The sequence below is a fragment of the Bombina bombina genome, chromosome 1 (genome assembly GCF_027579735.1).
Source record: "Bombina bombina isolate aBomBom1 chromosome 1, aBomBom1.pri, whole genome shotgun sequence".
NCBI lineage: Eukaryota > Metazoa > Chordata > Amphibia > Anura > Bombinatoridae > Bombina > Bombina bombina.
In genome coordinates, this window is record NC_069499.1 from 1,247,323,661 (window position 1) to 1,247,349,265 (window position 25,605).

General features: G+C 34.2%; 1 protein-coding gene across 1 annotated transcript in view; it reads left to right on the forward strand.

The window, feature by feature from the left end:
• Positions 1 to 25,605, forward strand: part of CDH13 (cadherin 13) — a 1,791,933-nt gene that overhangs the window by 507,069 nt on the left and 1,259,259 nt on the right. Inside the window, exon 3 of the mRNA XM_053700758.1 lies at positions 16,139 to 16,347. Coding sequence (XP_053556733.1) covers positions 16,139 to 16,347 — 209 coding nt within the window. The remainder of the gene's footprint in view (positions 1 to 16,138; positions 16,348 to 25,605) is intronic.

A 25,605-nucleotide genomic window follows, 5' to 3' on the forward strand; every position in this document is an offset into this window, starting at 1 on the left:
AAGCGGCAAAGAAGAATTCTTCCTCCGGCGACGTCTTCCTCCAAGCGGCAGCAAAGTCTTCATTCTTCCGGCGGCATCTTCAATCTTCTTTCTTCGCTCCGCCGCCGCGGAGCATCCATCCCGGACGACTACTGAACTTGGAATGAGGTACCTTTAAATGACGTCATCCAAGATGGGATAGGATAGGATTCCGATCAGCCAATAGAATGTGAGCTCAATCTGATTGGCTGATTGGATCAGCCAATCGGATTGAACTTGAATCTGATTGGCTGATTCAATCAGCCAATCAGATTTTTCTAACTTAATTCCGAATGTTTCTTTCTTTTTGTACCATCCGATTTAACAAATACTATTCAGAATTTCAATAGTTCATGTGGTAGGGAATTTAGTAAATTGATACATAATAGATACAGATATATCAATTTGAATGTTTGTATTTCGAACATTGCATAATCGAATATTATCAAATATATCAATTCAAATTTTTCGAATTTGAATATTGCATAATTCAAATTGAATTATTAGAAATTTTGAATCAAATATGGCATTTAAAGAAATCATTAGAATTTAGAAATACTATTACAGTAAACAAATGTTAGAATGTTGTACAAACATTAGAAATTCGAAAAGAACAAATGTGTTAAAATTTGTTTCATTTTTTGCACATCCCTAATTTTAAGGGAATTTTTTATTTTTTTTTAGTTAAAAAAAATCATGAGGACTTTTTGGATTCCTTTTAATCTTTTCATCTGAAGGGATAAAAGGGAATAATATCCTCTGATAGTGTGCTAAGGATCGAGTATGTTTTTTTTCTTAATTTCAATATTTTTACCACAAGTATACACTTGTGGCAGTCTTAGAGATTAAATTGCAAAAACCTCACACCACATACTGTGTGACAAGGACAAAGAGGTTATGAGTACACTAACAGCTTCCTTCTGTCCGGCTGCTCCTAGCCTAAACCTGCCTGCCTATCTGTGCTCACTGCTCAGTGACATGTGGAGCAGTGGAGTCACTCGCTGCTGTGCTGTCTCTCTAAACGGGAACTGGCAAATCATGAGGGGGTGCCTGGCACCTGACCACATGACTGTCTGACACTGTCTTTAAAGTGAAGGAGCCACGTATGATGCCCACCAGACCATTACGGTTACGGTACACTAAGTGCACACTGAACAGGTAGGAGGGCGGGCGGGGGTCTGGGGGTGGGCAGAGTGCAGAGCTGATTGGCCATAATAAGCGGTAGGCACGCGGCCCGGGGCTGTGCACTGACAGACTTGGAACAGAGTCAGAGAGCAGAATTTTCATAGTTTGCACCTAAACCTTTTCTTTAGTGATTTATTTTAGAGTGCTCTGTTTATCTTTCATTTGATGCTCTGCTGAGCCAGGGAGCAGCTCTAGGCATGAGCTTTATAATTATTGCAGTGCAGTTTACATATTTTGTTGAGTATGTATGTATGTATTAAAATTTTAACTTTTTTTTAATAATAACTTAAAAAATAGATACCATTACTATAAGAACTATTATAAATATACACCCACACCCACAACATGAAACCTGCACATGTAAGCCCAACAAAAAAGAGTGAGGTGCTTACAGCAATACCCCCGGTAATTCTGGCTGATAACAGGTCACTTTTTCAAGCCTATCAAAAAATAGTTGTTTTTTCAACTATTTTTTGATGTTATAGGCTTGATAAAGGCCTGTGTACGGGCTGAAACGTGTAGCAATCTATTTTCCTTTTATTTTTTCTTGAAACTTACCTTTCAAGCATACACCCAACTGATGTGAACGTGACCTGTTATTGGCCAGGAATACCGGTAGTATTGCTGTAAGCACCTCAATCCTTTTTTGGGGCTTACCTGTGCAGGTTTCATGGTGTGTGTGTATGTATTTATTATAGTTCTTATAGTAATGGTATCTATTTTTTATGTTATTATTAAAAGTTTAAGTTTTAATACAATCATACTCAGAAGGGAGCTATTAGTGCACTCATAACCTCTTTGTCCTTGTCACACAGTATGTGGTGTGACATTTTTTGCAATTTGTACTATATAGCGGAGAAGCACCCGGTCGTTAAACTCGTTAAGGCCCCAGTTATTTCCACACTGCTACTAATACTTTGTGCACCAACTGATATCAGTTGACAGGCAATTAATGGGCCAGTCTACTCCGGCATTTGTATTGTTAAAAAAGAATAGATAATCCCTTTATTAACCATTACCATGTTTTGCATAACCAACATGGTTATATTAATATACTTTTTACCTCTGTGATTACCTTGTATCTAAGCCTCTGCAGACTGCCCCCTTATCTTAGTGCTTTTGACAGACTTGCATTTTCACAGCAGTGAGCTCAATGTTATCAATATGACAATGCTGTCTAGCTGTGAAAAACACAGTCAAAATGCACTGACATGACCTTCAATGGCTTCGAAATTAGCATATGAGTCTATCTAGGTTTAGCTTTCAACAAAGAATACCAAAAGAACAAAGCAAATTTGATATTAAAATTAAATTGAAAAGTTGTTTAATATTGCATTCTCTATCTGAATCATGAAAGTTTAATTTTGACTAGACTGTCCCTTTTAAGTTAATAGAGTGTACCAATCAATCAGTGTCCATGTGACTCCAAGACTGGCAGCGTGATCAGTGGCTCCAACATCAGTACTTTTTAGAGGTGCTGATCTTAGAAGACAAATCATTTTTTATTTTTTTTACTCATTACATTGCAAAGTGCTTTACAAAAGTATGATGAGAGAGAGAACAGTCCCAGCATACTGTTGACTCACATCTCTCTTTACCTGCTGCAATTCATTAGACTCTACTGTAAAACAAGGTTACATTTTCCAATTTAATGTAAATTATTGTCTACTGATACACAATAAAACAAGAATAAAAGCTCATTTGGTGGTAAGAAATAAAGAGAAAAAACAACAGAGGCTACAAATTGCCTGCTATGCATCTAGCTAACTCTATGTGAAAATATATGTTTTTATTTCATCAAAATCTGAATCCAACCTTAAAAGCATCCATATAGTCAGAAGAACATTAGTGCACTCTGTTCAGTGGAATAACAAGCACAGTATGTCATAAGCCATTATTAACTGAATTGTATAGGACTATATAAATCCTCCCACACTACATAACTGTCACTACAATTAGCTGTTACATTCCTACTTAAGCTGTCACAATGTATTTCTGAATTTAACTAAGCATTTGAACATTTAAAAAAAAAAAAAGACGCAGAGATTAGACAGGGAATTATGATCATCTTTCCTATAACAATACTAGACTTTGTATTGGATAGTTTCAAACATCATACAGTTGTCTGAATTCACAACGGTTGCAAAAAACTGAAACAAATGGACTGCACATAACTTAGTGAGACTTCTCATAGGGAGTAATAAGTTACTTCAATTTTTGTAGGGCTGTTGAAGCTTTTCCATTCAGTGCTAATGAAAGATAAATCTTTTAATTATATTTATGCATATTTTCATGGGATTTTGCCATGTTGGGTTGATCTTGCCCAGACTTGGTGAATTAGTTGAGATCAATGAGACAGGTGAATGCAAATGCTAATTTCACCTCTTTTCCAAGTACTGGAATCATTTATAATATTCATTTCAATGTGAAAATATATATATTTAAACTGTTGTAGGATGAGTGTTTCAAATTCTACAGAACACTCTTTAGTTTCTTTGTGGGCAAAACTTACATTTTTATGGAAAGCATACAAAAACATACACAATAAAATGGTTGACTTTACATGATTGTTTAGTATTCATACTTAAAGGGACACTAAAGTCAAAATTAAAGTTTCATGAATAGGATAAAGCATGCAATTTAAAACATACTTCAATTATCAAAATGTGCACATTCTTTTTACATGCTTTTTGTGATTGGCTGATGGCTGTCATGTGGTAAAGGGAAAATTTGATAATTTTTTTTAAAAAATGCCAAAAAAATATTTCTACTGTGCATTTCAAATTCAAAGTAAGTCCTACTGCATTGTCTTTTATTGTATATTTGTTAGTTGTTTAATTCTCCTGTCTGTCCTTTAAATAGTTTATGGGAAATTTAAATTATAAGTATATTCCTTTAATTTGTCAGCACTATAAAATCCTTTCCATTTAAAGATAATACAGTGTAAGATACATCTTTATCACTTTTTTCTTTGCATTCACTTCTAACTATTTTTACTTCTATAATAATTTGATTTTACTGTGTCAGGCCAGTCTTTTTTAATTACAAAACTTTTCTGTTATCTTGCAATAAATTAACATATCTGCCAAGTGTGAACAATTTCTGAACAGATTAATAACATATTGGCAGCATTAGTTTTTCAATGACACCCCCCTACTATGCATAATACAACATTTCATATATTACAATTTAAACACGTTTCATATCCTTTTAATGTTTTTAACCCTTAAAATGTACTTGTTTTGACATTTGGCAAGAAATAGTTAACTTGCTGATAAATAGCTGCTCATTTATTAAACTTCCTAGAATTTTTTATTAATGCGGGACTTTTTTTCCCCAGAAACTAAAACTGATCATATATTTAAAAGTAAATGTCCTCAAATGATCTCCAGCCATTACATGCATTTTTTATTGTACTAACTATATTGACTGGAACCTAAAACCTACAATGCTAGAGAAATAGTGTGGGCAGCCAGACTATATAGGTATCCAAGGAGTATAACCCTTTAGGACAATCTGAACTATGTGGGTGGTTTTTATCTATTTATAATGCGTGTGCATTCTTTATCAGATTCCAGTATTTTACATGAACTTGGAAACTGGCATTTATCCTGCATAACTGTATGTACTATCAAGATAATGGGAGTTGGATAGCACTTCATACAAAACTCACCACAATACTTTTCAATTCTACATAAAGTTTTATTGAAATAATATTTACAAAAGTACTAAGATCACTTTTTTGCACTGCCCGACAAATGCCCTTTTCAGGGTGATTTTTAGATTAGGTTATTTTTTTATTTGTGGGGTTATTTTAGTTTTAATATAGTTTTTTTAGAGGTGCATTTTAAGTAGGGATGGGCGAATGTGTTTATATCCAAATTCGAATGTTAGAACAAATGTTATTGTAGAAATTTGATTTACATAATAGAATGTTGATAAGAACGAATATTCTTAAAAATTCGATTTTCGAATGTTATTTACAGTTTTCGAATGTCACATTCGAATTCGAATGTCACATTCGAATTTGAATGTCACATTCGAATTCGAATGTTACATTCGAATATCACATTCGAATTCGAATATTACATTTATAAAACACAATTGTAGACTAGAAATACTATTTCGAATGTCACATTCGAATCAAATATCACATTCGAATCGAATGTCACATTCGAATATTACATTTAGAAAACACAGTATTAGACTAGAAATACTATTTCGAATTTGAATGTCACATTCAAATCGAATATCACATTCAAATTGAATATCACATTTAAAACACAGTATTAGACTAGAAATACTATTTCAAATTCAAATGTAACATTCGAATTCGAATGTAGCATTCAAATTCGAATATTACATTCATTAAACACAGTTGTAGACTAGAAATACTATTTCAAATTTGAATGTCACATTCGAATTCGAATGTCACATTCTAATTCGAATATTACATTTCAAGATTTAATTAATACATAGCTAAACATTCTATTATTTGAACAAATATTTTATTGAAAAATTCGAAAACGAAAATTCGAAAATAGAATGTTATATAAACATTTGAAATTCGATTTGAACGAACGAATGTATCAAAATTCATTTTAAATTTCGAATTTTTAGAAACATTCGCCCATCCCTAATTTTAAGGGTACTTTAGTTTTAAGCTAGTTTTTTATAGTAGGGTTTTTATTTTTGGTAAAATAACATTTTTGATGGTAATGCTTTTATATTTTTTTATGACTTAAGGGGTTTTAGGTTGGGGTCTTGGGGGTTAGCAGTTAGGGGGTTAAGTAGTGAAGGGGTTATTGCAATAGTGGTAATAATGGTCTAGGGGTTCAGTAGTGTGGGGTTATTGCAGGGGGTACAGGTGGTTTAGGGGTTAAGAAGTGTAGAGGTTATTGCAGTGGGGGTTGTGGAAGTTTAGGGGTTAATAGGTTAGGGAGTTTATTGAGGTCGGGGTTAGCATGCGAGTAAAGGTGTTAGTTTTTTTAACTTGGCTAATATTGCATATGTGAAATCCTGTGGTTAACTTTTTGTGTGTGTCAGGTTTCGTGCAAGTGCAAAATTTTTACATTCAATGTGTAATACCAGTGCTACCTGAGGCGAAGTTAATGCTCTAGTGGGAGCGGTAATTACCTCTCCACTTGTAATTTTGCCATTAGTGTTTTACTCTCTCCATGAATTGTATAGATTTTTCTCTTCTTCCTTATGGTAATGTACTTCATTGCACTGTTAGGAGATAGTTGTGCAAACATTCTATCTCCTGAGTTATATATGCAAGGTAACTGGAACATCTTGTTTGCTTACAAATCTATTGGGTAAATATGACTTAGAACCAATTGCTGGTTTGAAACGTTGTTGTTGCTGTATTATGAACCCTGTATAAATTAAGGTTTTTTATTCATTATTTGGAGGCTGGAAATCTTTTGGAATTTGACTATGATGTTGGGGTCTGGCTAACCCTTTTTTCCATGCCCCAAGACTTGGAGTGAGGTGCTGTCTTCCTCTGTGAATTGTTTGAAATCTATTGGGTAAACATATAACAAATCATAATAAATACACTTTTTGTGCCATTGTGAAAGGAACCAAAATGCAGCTGTTTCCTTAAATGTTGAAGTTGTTCATATAAAAATATTTTTTTAGGGGGGAAAAGTTGTTAAATATGTTTATATTGAAACTTACAGGCAACCCACAATTGGCTTGTGAGACACTCAAAGGCTGATAAGAAGATATCCACCTTTATTTGGTGGACAGTGACACACTCCATAGTAATGTGTTAAAAAACAACAACAAAAAGCTGTAATATATTTCACATGCTAAAAAGAAAAATAATTACATATTACACATTTTTCATGGTTTGGGGGGGGGTTAGGACTGCTTCCCACCTGCAGCCCCTCAGTGTCCCAGTATAAAGGGAGGAACCGAGTCATGCCCAAACAAGTCAATGAACAGGTGGAACACGCTAATAAACCTCCCATAACCTAGCCCCTCCCATGCACTGCCCCACCTACAAATTATCAGGGGGGCATTGCCCACACACTCCTAACCTTCCACATCCTGGAAATCATCTGGCCAATGTTGGGAGGTATCACAATGTCCAATAACCTGTAATAACATATTAGTGTGCAATTAATAATTCCATCCAATTTTGCATAATTTTAGAAATAACATATTGAAAAGGTTCAAAAACTTTAATCTTTAATTGACTTTATAATGATCATATTTCAGTTGTACACAAATTTCATAGTTTAGAAATATGATCTGAGCATATACTTTTTTAACCAAAAAAATAATCATGTATAAGAAAATGCTAAAAAAATTTTGTTAAAAAAATTTTTTTTTTTAACCTCTTAAGGACATATGACGGAATTTTTCCATCATAAAACAATTGAGCAAACTGAAAGCTGTGTCCTTAAAGGGTTAAAAAGCCAATTCATGGCATGCAAAACAGGCCAAAATTATATCTGTTAAATCATATAAATCCAAAAAATGATGCACACACTTCTAAGAAAAATATTTTTGAATGAAGTAAAATACAAAAGTAAACATTGTTCAACTGCATTAGAAAGTAAAAAACCAAAAGGTTTTCTGATGGACTCTAATGATCTTGAATTTAAAAACTTGAAAAACTTGTGTAACAGGATCTTCACGCTAAAATAGATCCCAACATTATTTTAGCACAACAAATCTGGCTAAATTATTACCAATTGTCCAACCCTATTTGTGAATACTCAATTTTTCTTTTCATTAATTTCTCAATAGTTTGTGTAACAAGCATGTCTTTGGCCCTGGCTGATTGACCATGTCATCAGAGCTCCTGATCATTACAATTTAAGAACTTTGTCCTGCTGTCCCTTCTTCTCTATTTATCTTCTATTTTTTTCATAGAACTTGAGACCATCCAGTTATTTTCCAGAAACTCCAATACCCCACTCAAAACACACAGTGACAGAAAGAACCCCTTGTTCTTAACTCTGGGCAGAGCTTACTATATATCTTGCCTTCAGGTCCTGGTTATTGTGTTAAACAAATTGGGAGGTTTTCCTTGAATTATTTTGTTCACTTGCATGACTAATATCAGTGTTGGAATACAAATGTACTACATTTAATATTTTGAATAATTACTGCCATTGGGCGCCATGTACTAAGCTTCGAAGTGACCGTTCGTCTGTATTTCCGTGTCAAAATTCGCTCACGATCTGCTTCTCGTATGTACCAACCTGCGATCTGGTCGAAAAACCACTATTTTCATCAGCGATCGTAATTTTACTCAACTCATCGTTCCGAAGCCTTTTTCCACTTACTACATGTTCGATCGCACATAAATTCGCTGTAATCGGAAATTATGAATGTTACAACTAATTCGTCCGCTCCAACTTTCACTGCAACTTCGCGTGATTTGCTTCGCGACCATTTAGGTAGCGAATATAATAGAAAACTATAGGGGGTATCTGACGCCAGGTAGAAGTACTTAAGTGAAAGGACTAGACTACTATTGTAGCATTATTGGTTTTTGGATCACTGAATGAAGATGGAGACACTTTTACACATGTTTCTTTTCCGATTAATTCAATTACGAGGAAGAAGGGCTATACAGGCACCGGTTGACAACTTGCAAAGAAGGAGAGGTAGAAGAATCAGAGTCCCTAGAGTTTTTCTTCCTTTTTTTGCAGGACTCGATATCTTTTTTAGTGGGTCCTTGAGCACTCACTGCGTCACTAATTTTCTCCCAAATAATCTTCTTACGAGCGCCTGGGGTTTGCTTGACTCGACTACCATAAATATTGTCATAATATTCGAGTACCAGATCAACAAGTACAACATTCTGTTGATGCGAGAAGTTAGGGTTGCGAGTCTTCTTAGAAGTAGCAGAATCTCCGGAGCAAGCCATCTTGTCAAAGTGAATACCGAAAAGTAAATAAACAAATATTCTAAGATTTCTGGGAAAATGCACATTCTTATACATGTCAGCAGCCAGACGTTGCCGCTTGTCTGACGATTATGACACCTAGATCGTCACGTGGGTAAAGAACTAAACCAATCAGGTCGCAGACTGCTTCTTAACTTTGCTCTTTCGCGCCGAACGAAGCTTCAAAGTTATCAATAATCCGATTGTCTTTGACACACAATAGACGCAAAATTTTACGGCTTGGTTTTTAGTACATTCATGTAACAAAGTGCCATCCGCATGGTGCGAATGCCGGCGGGTTATTTCGATACGGTCTGTGCGAAGAAATTGACGCCTTAGTACATGGCGCCCATTGTGTCTGCTCACTAACGAGTCAATTTCAACAATAAAATACAGAAATTTTTTGTGCTGATCAAACCAGATACACGTATACAAATTTTACCTAGCTTCTGTCTCCAGTAGATCTTTTTTTCTGCCACAAATCTCTTTCCTCCCACAGCATATACTGCTTCAAAAGGAATATGCTTTCTAAGATAAACATGAAAGTCTAAAGAGCCCTAAATAAGTTATAGTGTTGTTTTATGTAATGTTAATCATGACTCTGTAGCTGGAAGGGGAGATTCCTAAGACATTTACAGAACATCCCCTTTTCATGTGTATATTTAAAATTACTTAAACAAAATTATACATGAACACAAACTAAAGGGACAGTAAAGTCAAAATTCAACTTTTATGATTTAAATAAAAACATTTCTAATATCAAATTTGTTTTGTTATCCTTTTTTAAAGAGCAAATCTAGGTAGGATCATAAAGACTCAGGAGTGTGTGCAAGTCTTTAGAGCTCTATAGAAGCAGTCCTTTGCAAAACTGTTCGTAGCACAGTTAAACATTGTTGCAAACATTTCTGCCATAGAGTACTAAAGATACACGTATGCTCTTGAGCTCCTGTGAGTGTACCTATATTAACCTTTCAATAAAGGTTACAGAAAGAACAAAGACAAGTTAAAAATAAGAGTAAATTGGAAAGTTGTTCAAAATTCAATATTCTATATAACCCATTAACACTTAATTTTGACTTTACTTTCCCTTTAAATATGATTATCTATTTAAAAATGTTATCTTATGTAAATTCATTTCAAGATAATATGAAATTAGTAATTATACATGGGATGAATTCATATTACTGGTTAAGTGTAAAAATGTGCATTCAAACATGTTAGACCATATTCATCAAGGCTAAATTCATCAAGGCTAAAATACTTTCACACTAGTCTCACATATTTTGCTTTCCTGAAGACCTGAGAGGATCTTTTACAAAACCTCACAATTGATCAGATTACAAAAATCTGATATTTTTTATTTTTATTTAGTGGTTTTGTTAGTATATTAATCATACTGTTTTTTGTTTTTAAGGGAAAAGTGGATATCAGTGACCTTTAAAATTATACTCATGACCCATTGTAGGTGGTAAATTAAATTTATCGATTATTGAGTGATCTGTATAAAATATCTCATCTTGATTTGCATTTCTCGGAAAATGTGTTTTATTTCTATGCTTATTTGCATCCAGCATTGAGCAATCAGAATCTAGCGTGTTTGTATTCCCAAGCCCCTGTAGTGCACCTGTTCCTTCATTAACCCAAACTGTGCCAAATGCTTATATGGTAATATTGGTACAGAAAAAATGATCCAACTTGAAACATTTACAGTTTTAGAAACTAAATGAGATGAAGGATCTCTGAGTTATTGGCTTGCACTGCCCAGAAAAAAATTAAATAGCACTCATTAACTAAAAAAAAAGGACAACAAAAATAAATAATTAATAAGATATTTAAAAAAAAAAAAAAAAGTATATTTAATTTGACTGTGCACATTTTAAACATAAAGTCACATAAATGGCTATACATATATACTTCTTTAAAAACCAGAGCAGTAAGCTAGTTGGCAAATACATTCTTGTTTACTCCTAAAATCTGCTGTGTTTTGCGAGTCTAATTGCCTTGTCATTAAATGCTTCATGATTTTAATATTAGATATGGGTTGATTTAATTAGAGTAGCCGCACTCGTTCCAAAGACCAGAAGTAATCAGATATGGATTTGTAGCTCAAATAATAAGCTGCCAAATAAAAGTCAGTCCCCCTGAAGCTTATGCAGATCTGATTATTCCGCATTAAAGTATATGTTCCTCCTCTAGCCTTCGGTGCATCAACACATTAATTTCACAAGGTATTGGAGTCAGTCTTAAAATGAACTCTCCCCCCTCCCCTTTTTTTGAAGAGAAAATTGTATGCTGGTCATTAAATGAATGACAGTACATGGGCTGCTGCACTTTTTATTAGAACATTCTACAGTTTATTTTGTTACATGCATTTTGTGATTTCAGTTAGTTCCAATGATGTAGTCAGATTATGGTGCTGTTGGACATTTACAGTTCCAATATTTTATATACATTGTTCTTCTCTCCTTACCATTTTGCTTATTGCCTTCCCTTAATTTATTTTAAATACCTTTTTTGTTTAATTTCTATACTTCTTCATTGTATCTTATATTTTTCTGCTTATGCTCTATTTGTCCACTTTTTCTGTTTTCCATTTCAGTTTTCTATCTCTTTTTTATTCAGCTTGCTCTAAGTTCCTGTATGCCATAGGCATAAATATTATTAAAGGGACCCATTTTTTTTCTTGCATAAATCGGATAGAGTTTGTGAATTTAATCAACTTCCCCATTTGCTTCTATTATCTCATTTCTGTTGTTCTCTTGATATCATTTTTTGAAAGGGTTTACCAAGGTAGACTCAGGAGGTGCTGATTGGAGGCTGCACAGATATGCCTCTTGTCATTGGCTTTCATTTATTACCCATTAGTGCATTACTGCTTCTTCAACAAAGGATACCAAGAGAATGAAGCAAATTTAATAATAGAAGTTGGAAAGTTGTTTTAAACTGTGTTCTCTGCCTGAATCAGGAAATATTTTTTTTGGTTCTATGTTCCTTTAAAGTATTTTTTTTTACTCACTGCATATATTATAACTATATATTATTTATTTATTTTCCAGATTTTATATCTTTAATTTGGTTAGCACTATTTGCAGGCAAGTAAGTTAGTTTGTGAAAATCTTCTTGAGTATGTTTATCTTATCTTCTATGCTGTAATCAATTAGGGAAAGAAATACAATATCTTCTTCACTGATCATGCCGTTGTTGTGTAGAATTTATTGGATCATAATGAAATTAGAGTTAAATTACAAGTATAGATGAAAATGTCGGCTAATCATTTGACATTAATTTTTATTTAGTTTTTAGCTAATAACCATGAACTATTCCTATATCAAATTTAAAATTTGAATACTGAATATTACTTTGTAATGTAAGTGTTTAAGATTCCAGATTTCAATGTAGCATTCAAATGTTAACATTCAAACATTTAATATTCAGTATTTGCCATGAGCAAAATATGGCCTCACCATGTGTAGCAATGTTATTAAAGCAACCTGTGGAGGGAGCTTTAGGTGCAGCAGGTAGTGCTAAATGACAAAAGGGAACACACAAACAGCTTTGCCTCCAGTTTCTAATGTTTTCTTACTCACAAACTTTCAGGTAGATTACGAGTTTTGTGTTACGGCTTTTAACGCTGAAAAATGGCAATTCCAACGTAATGGCCAGTAATGCATATTACGAGTCGTGTGGGTATAGCTATACCGCAAGCATTTTAGCCTGTAACGCAACGTCCATTCCTCATTCAAAAAAATGATGTTTTTGCATGGGATTCTCATAGCGCCAGTATTACAGGTTGTGCGAGCCAACTAAAATGCTTGCGTTACAACCTATCCCGAAACGATCCATACCACCATCTGAGAGCAGTAGTTATGAGTTTTGCGCAACAAAAATGTTTTACAAAACTCATAACTAAAGTGTTATAAAGTACACTAACACCCCTTAATTAAGTATTAACCCCTAATCCGCCACGCTCCCACTAATACTAAGAAAAAAAGAAAAAATCTAAAATTAAAAAAAATAATAAACACTAAATTATGAAAAATTAAAAAAAAAACAAAAAAAAAACGAAATTATCAAAAATAAAAACAATTGGAGGCGGAGCTAGCTACTGAAGTTGATGGCCGCATTTTTGTAAAGCTCCTGGCTCTGAACATATTATATGGGGCTTCTATACTCTATCCTATAGCCCAATGCTACTCAGAGACAGTCTTTAATTTTACAAGCTTTATGGGAAGGTGTCCAGGAGCACACAAAAGCTAACTCTATAGCGCTTCAGACAACTAAGAAATCCAAAATGGTGATGACCTCGTGGGGTGAAGAAATCATGGCCATGTTAGATACCCACTTTTCTAACCTAACACAAGTGCTTGCACATGCGATTGGGCAGCTATTGTTGATCCGGGCCATCAAGAGAAACAGCTAAGCCCTTGTGATGACAGTCTCCGCAATTACCTGCATTGTATGTACAGGAGGCTGATTGTGTCGGAGTGGTTCCTTATAATCCTATATTGTGTAAAATGGTATCCCACATTAAGTTAAGCTTACACATGTGCTTTCTTTCTTTAGCACCTTACATTGTTTTCAGTGAGTATAGTGTCTTGCTCTAGTAATTTGTCATCACAAAATAACTATGTCTTAGCCTAGTTTTTTTTTTCTTTTTATGAAAACCGCTCCTGTTTCTACCCACAACTAAAATCTAGTTAGATGTTTGGCTTGAACAGCATATATAATATTCACTGTAGAGTTAATTTTACTCATATAGAGTTTGTACTAAGCCCACACTTTTATTAGTACTAGTACTGGACTGGATAATAGATCTACCCCCAAACCCAACTCCATCACAGATCTTTACTTCAAAAAGTTAATTTATTTAATGCCTTCAGAGGTTCCTGCTTTGAATAGTTAAATACTAGGATCTACCTAACTCCTGTTGTGATTGTTTCCCCTGTCGCCGGGTATTGGACATTGCTCTTAAAAGGGCATTCAGCTCTTTTTCATTGCCCTTAAAAGGGCATTATGCTCATTTAAAAAAGCCCAAAGCCCTAATCTAAAATAAAAACCCACCCAAAAAAATAAAAAATAAAAATTAACACTAACTCCAGAATACCTACTCACGGTTCCTGAAGTCTGGACATCCATCTCCATCCAAGAGGCGAGAAGTCTTCATCCAGTGGGCAATATTTTCATCCACCCCAGAGTGGAGCCATCCTGGAAGCAGAAGACATCCTGTGCGGATCGTCCTCTTCAAACAGTCCCTGCCGTACACTGAAGTTGAGTGCAAGGCAGCCATTTCAAAATGGCATACCTTGCATTCCTATTGGCTGATTTGATTCTTCAAATTCAAATCAGCCAAAAGGATGAGAGTTACTGAAATCCGATTGGCTGATTTGAACAGCCAATAGGATTTCAGTAGCTCTCAACCTATTGGCTGAATTGAATCAAAATCAGTCAATAGGAATGCAAGGTACGCAATTTTGAAATGGCTACCTTGAATTCAACTTCAGTGTACAGCAGGGACTATATGAAGAGGACGCTCTGCGCAGGATGTCTTCGGCTTCCAGGATTACTCTGCTCCTTGCCACAGGGATGAAGATAGAAGACGTCCCCAGGATGGATAAAGATATCACCACCTGGATGAAGACTTCTCTCCACCTGGAGTTTTTTTTTAGATTAAAGCTTCTGGCTTTTTTAAAAGAGCTGAATGCCCTTTTAAGGGCAATGAAAAAAGATCTGAATGCCCTTTTATAGAGGCAGTGATGTGGGAGGCCGGCGGTTTAGGGATTAATAGGTTTATTAAGTGGCAGCGATGTAGGAGGCCGGAGGTTTAGGGGTTAATAGGTTTATTTAGTGGCGGCAATGTGGAAGGCCAGAGGTTTAGGGGTTAATAACTTTATTAAAGTGGTGGCGATATCGGGAGCGGCGGATTAGTGGTTAATAACTTTATTTAGGCGATGTCGGGGGCGGTGGATTAGGGGTGTTTAGACTTAGGGTTTATGTTAGGGTGTTAGGTTCAAACGTAACTTTTTTTCCCCATAGACATCAATGGGGTTACGTTACGGAGATTTTTCATTCCGTGATTGCAGGTGTTAGTTTTTTTTCACACTCTCTCCCTATTGATGTCTATAGGGGAAAGTGTGCATGAGCATGTCAAAGCAGCCCTTGGATTTTGTGCGGTATGGATCTTAACGCCACCATATCGCACCCACAAGGAGGCTTTTCAGTAAATCATAATCGCAGCACTATGGAGAGTAAAATAACGCAACTGTTTTGCATGCACAAGGAGGCTTTTCAGTAACTCGTAATGGCAGCACTATGGAGAGTAAAATAACGCAACTTTTGTGGTGTTAGTTTTGCACCCTGTTTAGCGCAAAACTCGTAATCTACCCGTTTATTTGTTAAATAGTGCTTCTAGCTACACATCTTAGTTTAATCTAAAGGTCCCTTTGCAAACTGTTTGTATAACATTGCTACTAATACTACATACTACTCAAGGCACATTTATCCTCCTTAGCATAACATATTATGCTCTCATATAAAGGAGCTAAGATTTAAAAAAGGAAACAAAGAGAAAGAAGCCTGTATGATAACAGAAGTCAACAGATTTTTTTGTATGTGCTTTAGCAGAACCATTTCTCTAATTAGGTATTCCCCAGACACTTTAGTAATTTATATGCTGAAATCAGTTATATTGCATGTAATGCAGTTTCATATAGTGGATATAAACTATTTGACTCCTGATAGACTTTCTAAGGAAAGGGGTGGCTGTATATGGAAAAAAATAAAAGCCTGTTGAGATTGTTCAGTAAAGACTAACATCATGAAATATATACTGTATGTGAAACACTGCTGTATTAGTCATCCTTCTGAGAATATTTAGTTCAATGCAATTTGTAATTCTAAAAACTGTGATGCTGCTATTGAACTGGTTTACCTGAAGACTTAAATTTGCTTTGTAGAGTGATCATAATTTATGAAAATCTATCAATGATTATCATAATACTGATGGTGTATTTATGTTTTGTTTTCCAGTGCAATTTGATGACTGCAATGGCAATCAGAAAGTGGTGTATGAGGTCTCAAATCCAAATTTTAAAGTTGAACCTGATGGCTCTTTAATTGCATTAAGAAATATAACGGAAGCTGGAAAAGCTCTGTTTATCCACGCACGCACTGCTTACTCAGATGATATGGCAGAAGTCAAGATTCTAGGAGGAAGGGAGAGACATAACTCCTTAAAGGTAAGTGTGTGTGTATGTATATATATATAAATATATATATATATATATATATATATATATATACCTGTGTATATATATATTAATAATTACTTTACTTTCTGTTTGTAACTGGGTGATATAACCACTCATTAAATATATATACTTGGATATTTTCTGTTATCTTCATAAATGAGCTATATTTCAAAGATGCTTTAAGCAATTATTAAAGGGCCAGTAAACCTACAAAATAATGTTATATCATTCTGCACATAGTCCAGAATTATATAACATTAGCGTAGTGCCAACTTTATAACTGTAAGGATTTCAGAGATATTTTATTCAAAAATTGCATTTTCATGAACGCCACTCCTGGCTCTACTGAACGGGTCTTAATTTGCATAAGCCCATTGCGGGCATGCTGTCTAGTCACAGCCGGCCCAATCGCGCCATTAAACTGAATGTAACTCACTCCTGCTACCAGACCAGAGCTGGAGCGAGCTACATTCAGTTTAATGCACGATCAGGCCAGCTGTGACTAGACAACGTGTCCACAATGCGTTTATGCAAATTAAGACCCACTCACTAGAGCCAGGAGCAGCGTTCATGAAGATGCCATTATTTAATAAAATATCTCTGAAATCGTTTCACTATGTGCAGAATTATTTAACATTATTTTGTAGGTTTACTGGCCCATTAAATAAGATAACAAAAGTTTTAAAGGTGAATTTTAATTTAAAAACGCCATTCTTTAAATCTGTGCGCTTGTCCTATTAGCATTAGGGATGGACAAATGTGTTTATATTCAAATTCGAATGTTAGAACGAATGTTATTGTAGAAATTTGATTTACATAATTGAATGTTGATAAGAAGGAATATTGTTAAAAATTCTGTAATCGAAGGCTATTTACAGTTTTCGAATGTCACTTTCGAATTTAAATGTTCATAATTAGTTCAATAGTTCATGCGGTATGGAATTTAGTAAATTGATACATAATATGTACAAATATATCAATTCAAATTTTTCTATTTTGAATATTGCATAATTCGATTTTAATTATTATAAAAATTCTAATTTAAAGAAAGCATTAGAAATACTATTACATTAAAAGAATGTTAGAATGCTGTACAAACATTCCAAATTTGATTTCATTTTTTAAACATTCACCCATTCCTAGTTAGCATTAATGGCTGCACCTTACTATGGTAAAGCACGGAAGTCACAAGCATTGTCATGATGATATGACTGCCACACCTGATTGTTTCCCTGGTCACGTCCTTCTTGAGAGCCACTAGCATTGCTGCTCAAAACTTTCGTTATATGTATCACTCTGCACACTCATGATAAAGCTTTGTAGCAACATTTGCAGAATTCTTCATATTATTTTTTGTTCTAGAAACACCTCATTGTTAAAGAAATGATGACTGTTTTATCTACACATAAAGAAAAAGTTATACAAATTTATAATAAACTGACTGCCTACCCTTGACAGAGAGATCCTTATCAATAGAGACTTTAGTAAAGCTGAAGGCATAAGCTAGTGTACACATTCTACAAATGTATATTGTCATATTTACAAGCATTATTATAGGAATTTATATGATCATTTACTGACTTACAAACTGTAAGATATACTACAGGGAAATAAAATGAAGTATGGTAGTAAAATGAGTTATCTAGAATATCAGTTTTGTAAAATTGAAATAAAAGAGTTGACAATTCAGGTGTATGGTTTATGGCACATTTATGTGTTTGATGATGTAAATGAGTTTGTGGAGAGGATTAGGAATAAGTTGGGTGAGCACAAATGGAAGATGAGAAGCTGAGCGTAGGCCTGAAAAAATATGTTCAATTTAAAAATGAATTTGTACTCATTACTCAGAAATAAGTAAAGAAGGTTAAAGTGATGTTAAACAAAACCTTTTTTGAAGCTGCAATATTAAGGTATAAGCCTTTATAATTAAAACCACATTTTAGTTTTTTTGTTAAATGTACATAAAATATAAACTTATTTATACACATACTCTTCATCCGCTGAGCCTCTATCCCTTTATACTTCTCAAGATGCTCTATAGTGTTGCAAAGAGCAGTCCCACCCGCTCTCTATATATACTTCACAGCTGGACAGAAAAAGCAGGCACACACTATCATTGGATGATTGGTGAATATGTCACCAATTGAAAAAAAAAAAAAAAGCTATATAAACAGTAGGCCAGCAGTGGTGGGGGTGGGTATGATAAACCCTGAAAACATTTTAACCCTTTCATGCATGTTTTCAAATTCATATTCAAATTCATATTTAAATTATAGTAACACTTAGTTTACTATTAGTTTACTATCACTTTAATCTGTTGGTTATATTATGATAAATTACATTTGGATAGAAAGTTTCTGGCATTTTTTTAAGGTTTTTTAAGGTTGAAGACTGAATATGGCTATATGAGTGTATGATCTGAACAAAAATTAGTATACAGCTGATAACATGTGTCAAAATATTTTGCACTCAGCCTTGTGCAAATAGTAACATACGATTGGATAGTAAAGGTCCTTGGTAAAATGTAGTTTAACAAAAGTGAAATGTTTAGCCAAATCATTTTTAATGCACCTGTTTCATAGAGACTATACTTTCAATGTGAAGCTGTAGTAGTATGTTCATTGTGCTTTATTTTGAAAATCAGGAATTAACTGTTTTCTCTTGCTATTGTACTTTCAAAAACATGGAAGGTATATAGCAAAAACTCCAGTACTTGAGTAGCATTATTTGCCCCTTTGGCTTAATATTCGAGTATTATCTAAGAGAAAGAACATACCTATCTTACATGAATACTCTAATGCACATTATACTACTGCACACACAGTGGCCTAGATGACAAGTGAAGTGCAAACATATTAGCACTATTGTGCATTAACATCACTCAAATTAAATGAATAGCACTTTTATTTTTGTGCTCATATTACAATTTGAATGTAATATATTAGCTCTTGTGTGAAAGTCTAGGGCAGATAGTGCGTGTGTGCTAAATTTATCACATATAGACTTCTATGGGGGCATGCTGAAAAACGTATGTATGTCAGCTTTCACTTGAGTGCTAATCCTAAGAGGCGCTAAGTCAAAGGTCTAATACTGATTTTGTATTTAAATATATCTTTAAAACACTGCACACATACATACACATACATACACATACATACACATACTTACTTACATATGGTACAGAAGGGAAGAAAATGTACATGTTCTGCTACCTAAGAGGAAACTATAAAACATCTGCGGCAAGTTGTAATGAATTAAATGGAGAAGATGGTTTAAATTTTGATATTGTCAAATCAGTGCTACTATAGTGTGTACTACCGTAGTAGCACGTAAAGGATGAAAGCCAAGAGTATTACTGTGATAAATGGTATTCCATAATAGACAATTTAAGTAGACTTAGAGACACTGAAGAAAAAAATAAATTTTCATGATAACACATGCAATTTAAAAAGAAACCACCTTCAGAGGTACCGGCTCCTAGTCAGCATGTTCAAGAGTTCACTATATATATATATATATATATATATATATATATATATATATATATATATATGTGTGTGTGTGTGTGTGTGTGTGTGTGTGTTTTATGATTGGCTTTTACAGGGGGCAGAGAAAATGGAAGTAACTGAAATTTGTCAGAAAAAAATGAATACTCATTTGAAATTAAGACAAAGGGCTCCATTTATCAAGATGTGCATGCATGAGCAAGCCTGCAGCCAATAGTTAAGAAGCAGCGGTCATCAGGCAGCTGCTTCTGAACATTTACAGCAGCTCTTAGCCAGCAGATTAAAATCACCCGGACACATTTGCCTGGGGAGATTGTCTGCCCCTACTGTCCATCCGGGCTTTGTTAAATAGGACCCAACATGTTATTGCATTGTCTTCCTCTTATGCTTTGTTGATTATGCAATTCTACTGCAATGACCCTTAAAGGCAAGTAGAATTATAGATGTTTAGGTAGTAATGGAAATGTAGGACACATTAAGAAAGTATATTATGGAAGTGTATGTGCATATTCAGCTAACATTTAAAACTTGTACATTTTTGAGGTTCAGGTAAAGTGATATATATCTATCCTACTACTGGTAGTTGAGGGATAAAAATAGTTGAAATTTGGTGTGATTATCTTATGTTGTGAGCTGTTTATTCCTTGGAAAGACTGTGGTCTTTCAAATTATTAGAATGTTTTTGGGTATTAAACAATTGATGCTTAGGATGGAAAACCTAGGAAAACAATACAACAATAAAATTAAAAATGTTTTGAGTGTTGAAAATTATTTAGTTGAATTGTGAGCATTCACATGACAGTTCAAATTTACATTGTAAAACAGGAACTTGTTTAAAGGGTTCAAAATTTCCTTCAGAGGTGATAAGCGGTGAATAAGAATTACTTTAGTTAGCAAGGATTGGATAATTGCAGAGTTTTCTATGGTCATGGCTGACATGTTGTAACCCAGACCTGAAGATTAAAGTGATTTTAGGACTGAAAAACTGGTAGCCTATGGATTTCACACCTTTCTATGATGTAACTGAGGATTTAAGGGCAAGGAAAGGCATAGAAATTGAAGCATTTTTATAATATTAGGAAGTGACATTTTGAAATGTGGTGGTTAAAGATATGGGGCCACATTTATCCTGCTGCCAAAGCAGCTTTGGAGCCTTGTCTTAAGACCACTGCTGCTTAACCTGTCCGCAACCTTTTTCGTTTAGGATTGAGATCATTCCGATCCAGTCAGGATGATTGACAGCCCCTGCTAGTGGCCGATTAGCAGCCAGCAAGCAGGGGGCAGGATTGCTTTTGCCATGTTAAATTTGGACAGAGTACGCTGTTCGCTCGCAGCAACCTATAATAAATGGAGTCCATGGAATGGGAGATTGCAAGTTTAAGCTGCATGGCAGAGGATATATTTACAGAGTTGAATTTTAATGTGGAAGCATCATCTGTTGCCATTGTACCATTGAAAATATTAAAACCATATAATAGCGATGTTCTTTGTGATTTATTTTAGATTTTGTCTTATATTTGCTTTAAATTATTAAAATTGAGAAGTAAGTAATAGTTTAAAAAAAGGCAGAGAGAGAGCAATTTTTGAAAAATGGTGATAAAGTCAAGCAAGTGGTGATCTTAGTGATGGAAATCATCTCTTTCATGAGTGGCTGAAGGAGCATGTGAGTTGGAGAAGCACTAATGCTGTTAATGTAAATTAACAGTTTGCTGAAGCCTCAGAGAAGGAAAAAAACTGATCACAAGAAATTGGTTGATTTGTAAAAATAATTGAAAATTATACACAGAGATTAGTGTGAGATAATATAGACTGAGCTGGCTCCTAAGCTTTTTCAAATAAAGATACCAAGAGAATGACGAAAAAAATATAATAGGAGTAAATAAGAAAGCTGCTTAAAATTACTTGCTCTATCTGAATCATGAAAGAAAAAAAAATGTTTTCATATCCCTTTAAGTCTAGTGTGGGTTAAAGGTAAAATGCAACCCATGAATTTCAGAAACAGTTACATATTGTTGTAAATTAGATAGAAATGGAAGAAGAGCACTCATTTTTATTCCCAGGAAGGGAAGAGCAAAATAATTGAGTAGCCACTTCTAAATGAGGGGATATAAAAGAAGTTATATATTTTTTGCTGTGTTTGGACTTTATTACATTACATGTTTAGGAGGATAGTTTCACAATGTACTGGAATGGGAGATATATCTTTAGAAGAAAGAAGCAGCAGTAGACAAAAATAAGTAGATGTTTACAAACATTACATTAGCTTCAAATAGCTTTTAAAAAGTGGAAATAATAATTGCACAAGCATATTGAAACATGGAGCAAGGAGAATAGAGACAAACTTATATATATGAGGCTAATGATGTGGTAGCTTTGAAGAGAATTGGGGGTAGATTTAACAAGGAATGGCCCTTCAGGCTCGCCGGAAACAATAGTTATGACGCAGCGATCTAAAGACCGCTGCTCCATAACTTGTCCGCTGCCTCTGAGGCTGCAGTCTTCAATCTGCCCAATGCTATACGATCGTGCTGATTGACACCACCTGCTAGCGGCCAATTGGCCACAAATCTGCAGTGAGCAGCATTGCACAAGCAGTTCTGGTGAACTGCTTGTGCAATGATAAATGCCGTATGCCGTAAATGCATATGCTGTCGGCATTAAGCGATGTCTGTCGGACATTATACGGCATATCATGTCGGACAGACATTGGTAAATCTACCCCTTGGTTGGTAAGATATGAGAAAATGAGTCCAGGTAAATTTTAGCTTAGAAAATCACAAAATGTGTTCCCTGACTTTCTATTGTTCCATGTTGAATACATTTGGAAAGCATATGAGTGAGAAGGCATCATTTAATCTTACAGCTATAGGCACAAGTCTCATTGGCCTAGGTCCCCTGTGTCTGATAAAGGGTTGGGCATTAGAAAGTGATTTTGTTTTCTTAAGATATGCATTTACTGTTAACTTTGAAGGAGGCTTTCAATTGTCTTGGAAATGGGGTATATATTTTAAAGCTTTTGGGGTTCTAAAAATGACACCTGGAAAAACTTAATTAGTGAATGTTCAAGGCATCTTGAGTTTCTTTTATTGCCCATTGATGCTCTTGATAGTGCTTGTATTGAAGTATAAACTAAAATAAATATGGGTACATTCTGACAGCCCATAGATGCTCTCAGACTTAATTGATTCATCAAGTAGCTGAGAGTAATTATTGAGTCATGTACAAAATAAGGGTCAGGCAAACAGTCAGTTGGAGGATAATGTAATACCTGATTCTTATCAGGAAGATATTAGTTGAAATGAATTAATTGTCATATAGCGGTTATTTCAATCATGAATAATAAAATCAGATGGGAAACAAATTTGCTGATATGCCAGGATAATAAGCAAGTTAAACAATATGAATTAAATAGAAATGCCAAAGTTGAATTTTCCGGTCTATGTTTAATAGTACCGGCATACTGTCAATTATTTAATGTAACAAACTGATGAATATAAATACAAATAAACATTTCCATTTATGATTCATACGTTTGCAGTAAGGCATGAGGGAGAGGATATGACGGCCAAACGCAATGCAGAGAAATTGGTAGCTTGGGGACCTTAACAACAATATTGTTTAATTATCATTATTATTTAAATATAGGGTATTTTGAAAAAGATTACAAATTAGATAAAGTGAACACAAAGATAAAAGAACATTTAAATAGGACTTGAGGAATTTTAATGATTTCCCAGTATAACCAGTGTGGAAATATTGAATTGTGTTTTTGTTTATTTTACTAAAAGAATATATTTAAGTGTATTATATAATTGAAGTGTAGGAGGGATCTTTTTAAAAAAGATAAAAATTAAAAAATGGGATGATTAGTAAAAGTCTTAAAAATTGGATGACTAAGTACCAGACTACAAGTAGAGTGGTATTAAGCACTTGTACTTGAGCGCTAATACCGCTGAAAGTAAACTTGTAACGCGCATGGAGAGCAGATATTGCTTGCGCCCTAACCCAGACATGTATATATAAGTGTATATATAGTCCTTTCCATTCAAACATTTTGTCATATACCATATGCCTTTTAACCCTTATAATGTTTTTACTAATATTTATGTGAATCATTTTTATTACAGAAATTGTTCTGATCACAGTGTGAGTGTGTCACTTTATTTTAATGTGTTTATGTTGTGCTTGGTGCAACTTTTTATTTAATGCTTAACTTGTATGCAAGGTCTTTAGTCGAACTAACTCAACAAATGCAAATATAGTCTGCACTTGTGCAGTTCTGTTTACTTTTAATTTTGGAATATGAGCATAAGTTAGCACGGGCATGATATTTTAATATCGTGCCATTGCTAATGATAGAGCCCCACTTGTAATCTAACCCTAAATGTTTCTTAAAGGAACAGTCTAGTCAAAATTAAACTTTCATGGATCAGATAGGGCATGCAATTTTAAACAAATTTCCACTTTACTTTTATCATCAAATTTGCTTTGTTCTCTTGGTATTATTTGTTAAAAAATAAATCTAGGTAGGCTTTTATGCTAATTTCCAAGCCCCCAAAGGCTACCTCTTATCTCTGTGCACTTTGATAGTTTTTTACAACTACACAGTGCTAGTTCATGAGTGTCATGTAGATAACATTATGTTCACTTCCGTGGAGTTACCTAGGAGTCAGCACTAATTTGCTAAAATGCAAGTCTGTCAAAAGGACTGAGATAAGGGGGCATTCTGCAGAGGATTCGATACAAGTTAATCACAGGGGTAAAAAGTATATTAATATAAAAGTGTTGATTAGTTGGTTATGCAAAACTGGAGAATGGGTATTAAAGGGATTATCTATCTTTTTAAACAATACAATGTCTGTTACTCCCTTTAATTAAAATTGTGCTTGATTTAAGAAATAATAATTCAGCAAAAATGTTTGTGTTATTACTGTGATGGATAGTACTTTATAGAGACATTTAGACTCAACATAACAAAACAGAACAGGACAGAATAAGGTTTAAGTTTTTAAACATAGCAAGTCAGAGACATGAAATTATTCTTACTGTATCTGCCTTGATTTTTGTGTGTTGCCCTTTCACACTAACATATCTGACACTGACAATAGCCTACTCTCCACCACCACAGATGTGGCCAATTAAATTTACAACCCCTGCTCTTGAGTGATTGGTTGCTTGAGAACAATGAGTGAGATTGCACAAGAGAGTTTTTGTACAATCTTATCTTCCATCACTGATGCTTGAGCTGCATATTGATATGAATACATTTTAGCTTTATGTGGTATAAAATATTACGTTTACAATGTAAAAATTAGGACACTTTTTTCAGATTTTTTCCTTTTTATATAAATCTAATATTTCTTGAGTTTTTGTTTTCTTGTGTTATGGCAGAACAAACAGAAAACAGATTTACTTTTAGAAAGCTTTGTTTGCTTTTTACCACTTCAAAATTTATATGAAAGGGTCATGAAACTTTTTAATATCTGCAGTTTTCCAGTAGCAAGCTATATATTGATCTTCAATCTCTCTGCAGAAAAAAACTTTGAGTTCAAAATGTGTAACCTGCAATTAGTTGCACTTGGCAAGGTTTAATGTAAACACTTTGAAGGAGTTGTGAAGAATTCCGAAGCTTCCTATGATCAGGATTTATGAATAACATTTCTAAAGTTAACATTGCTTGTTTCTCAATATAAAAATCTTTCAAACATGCAATTTTAATGACATCACTTGTTTCTAGCAA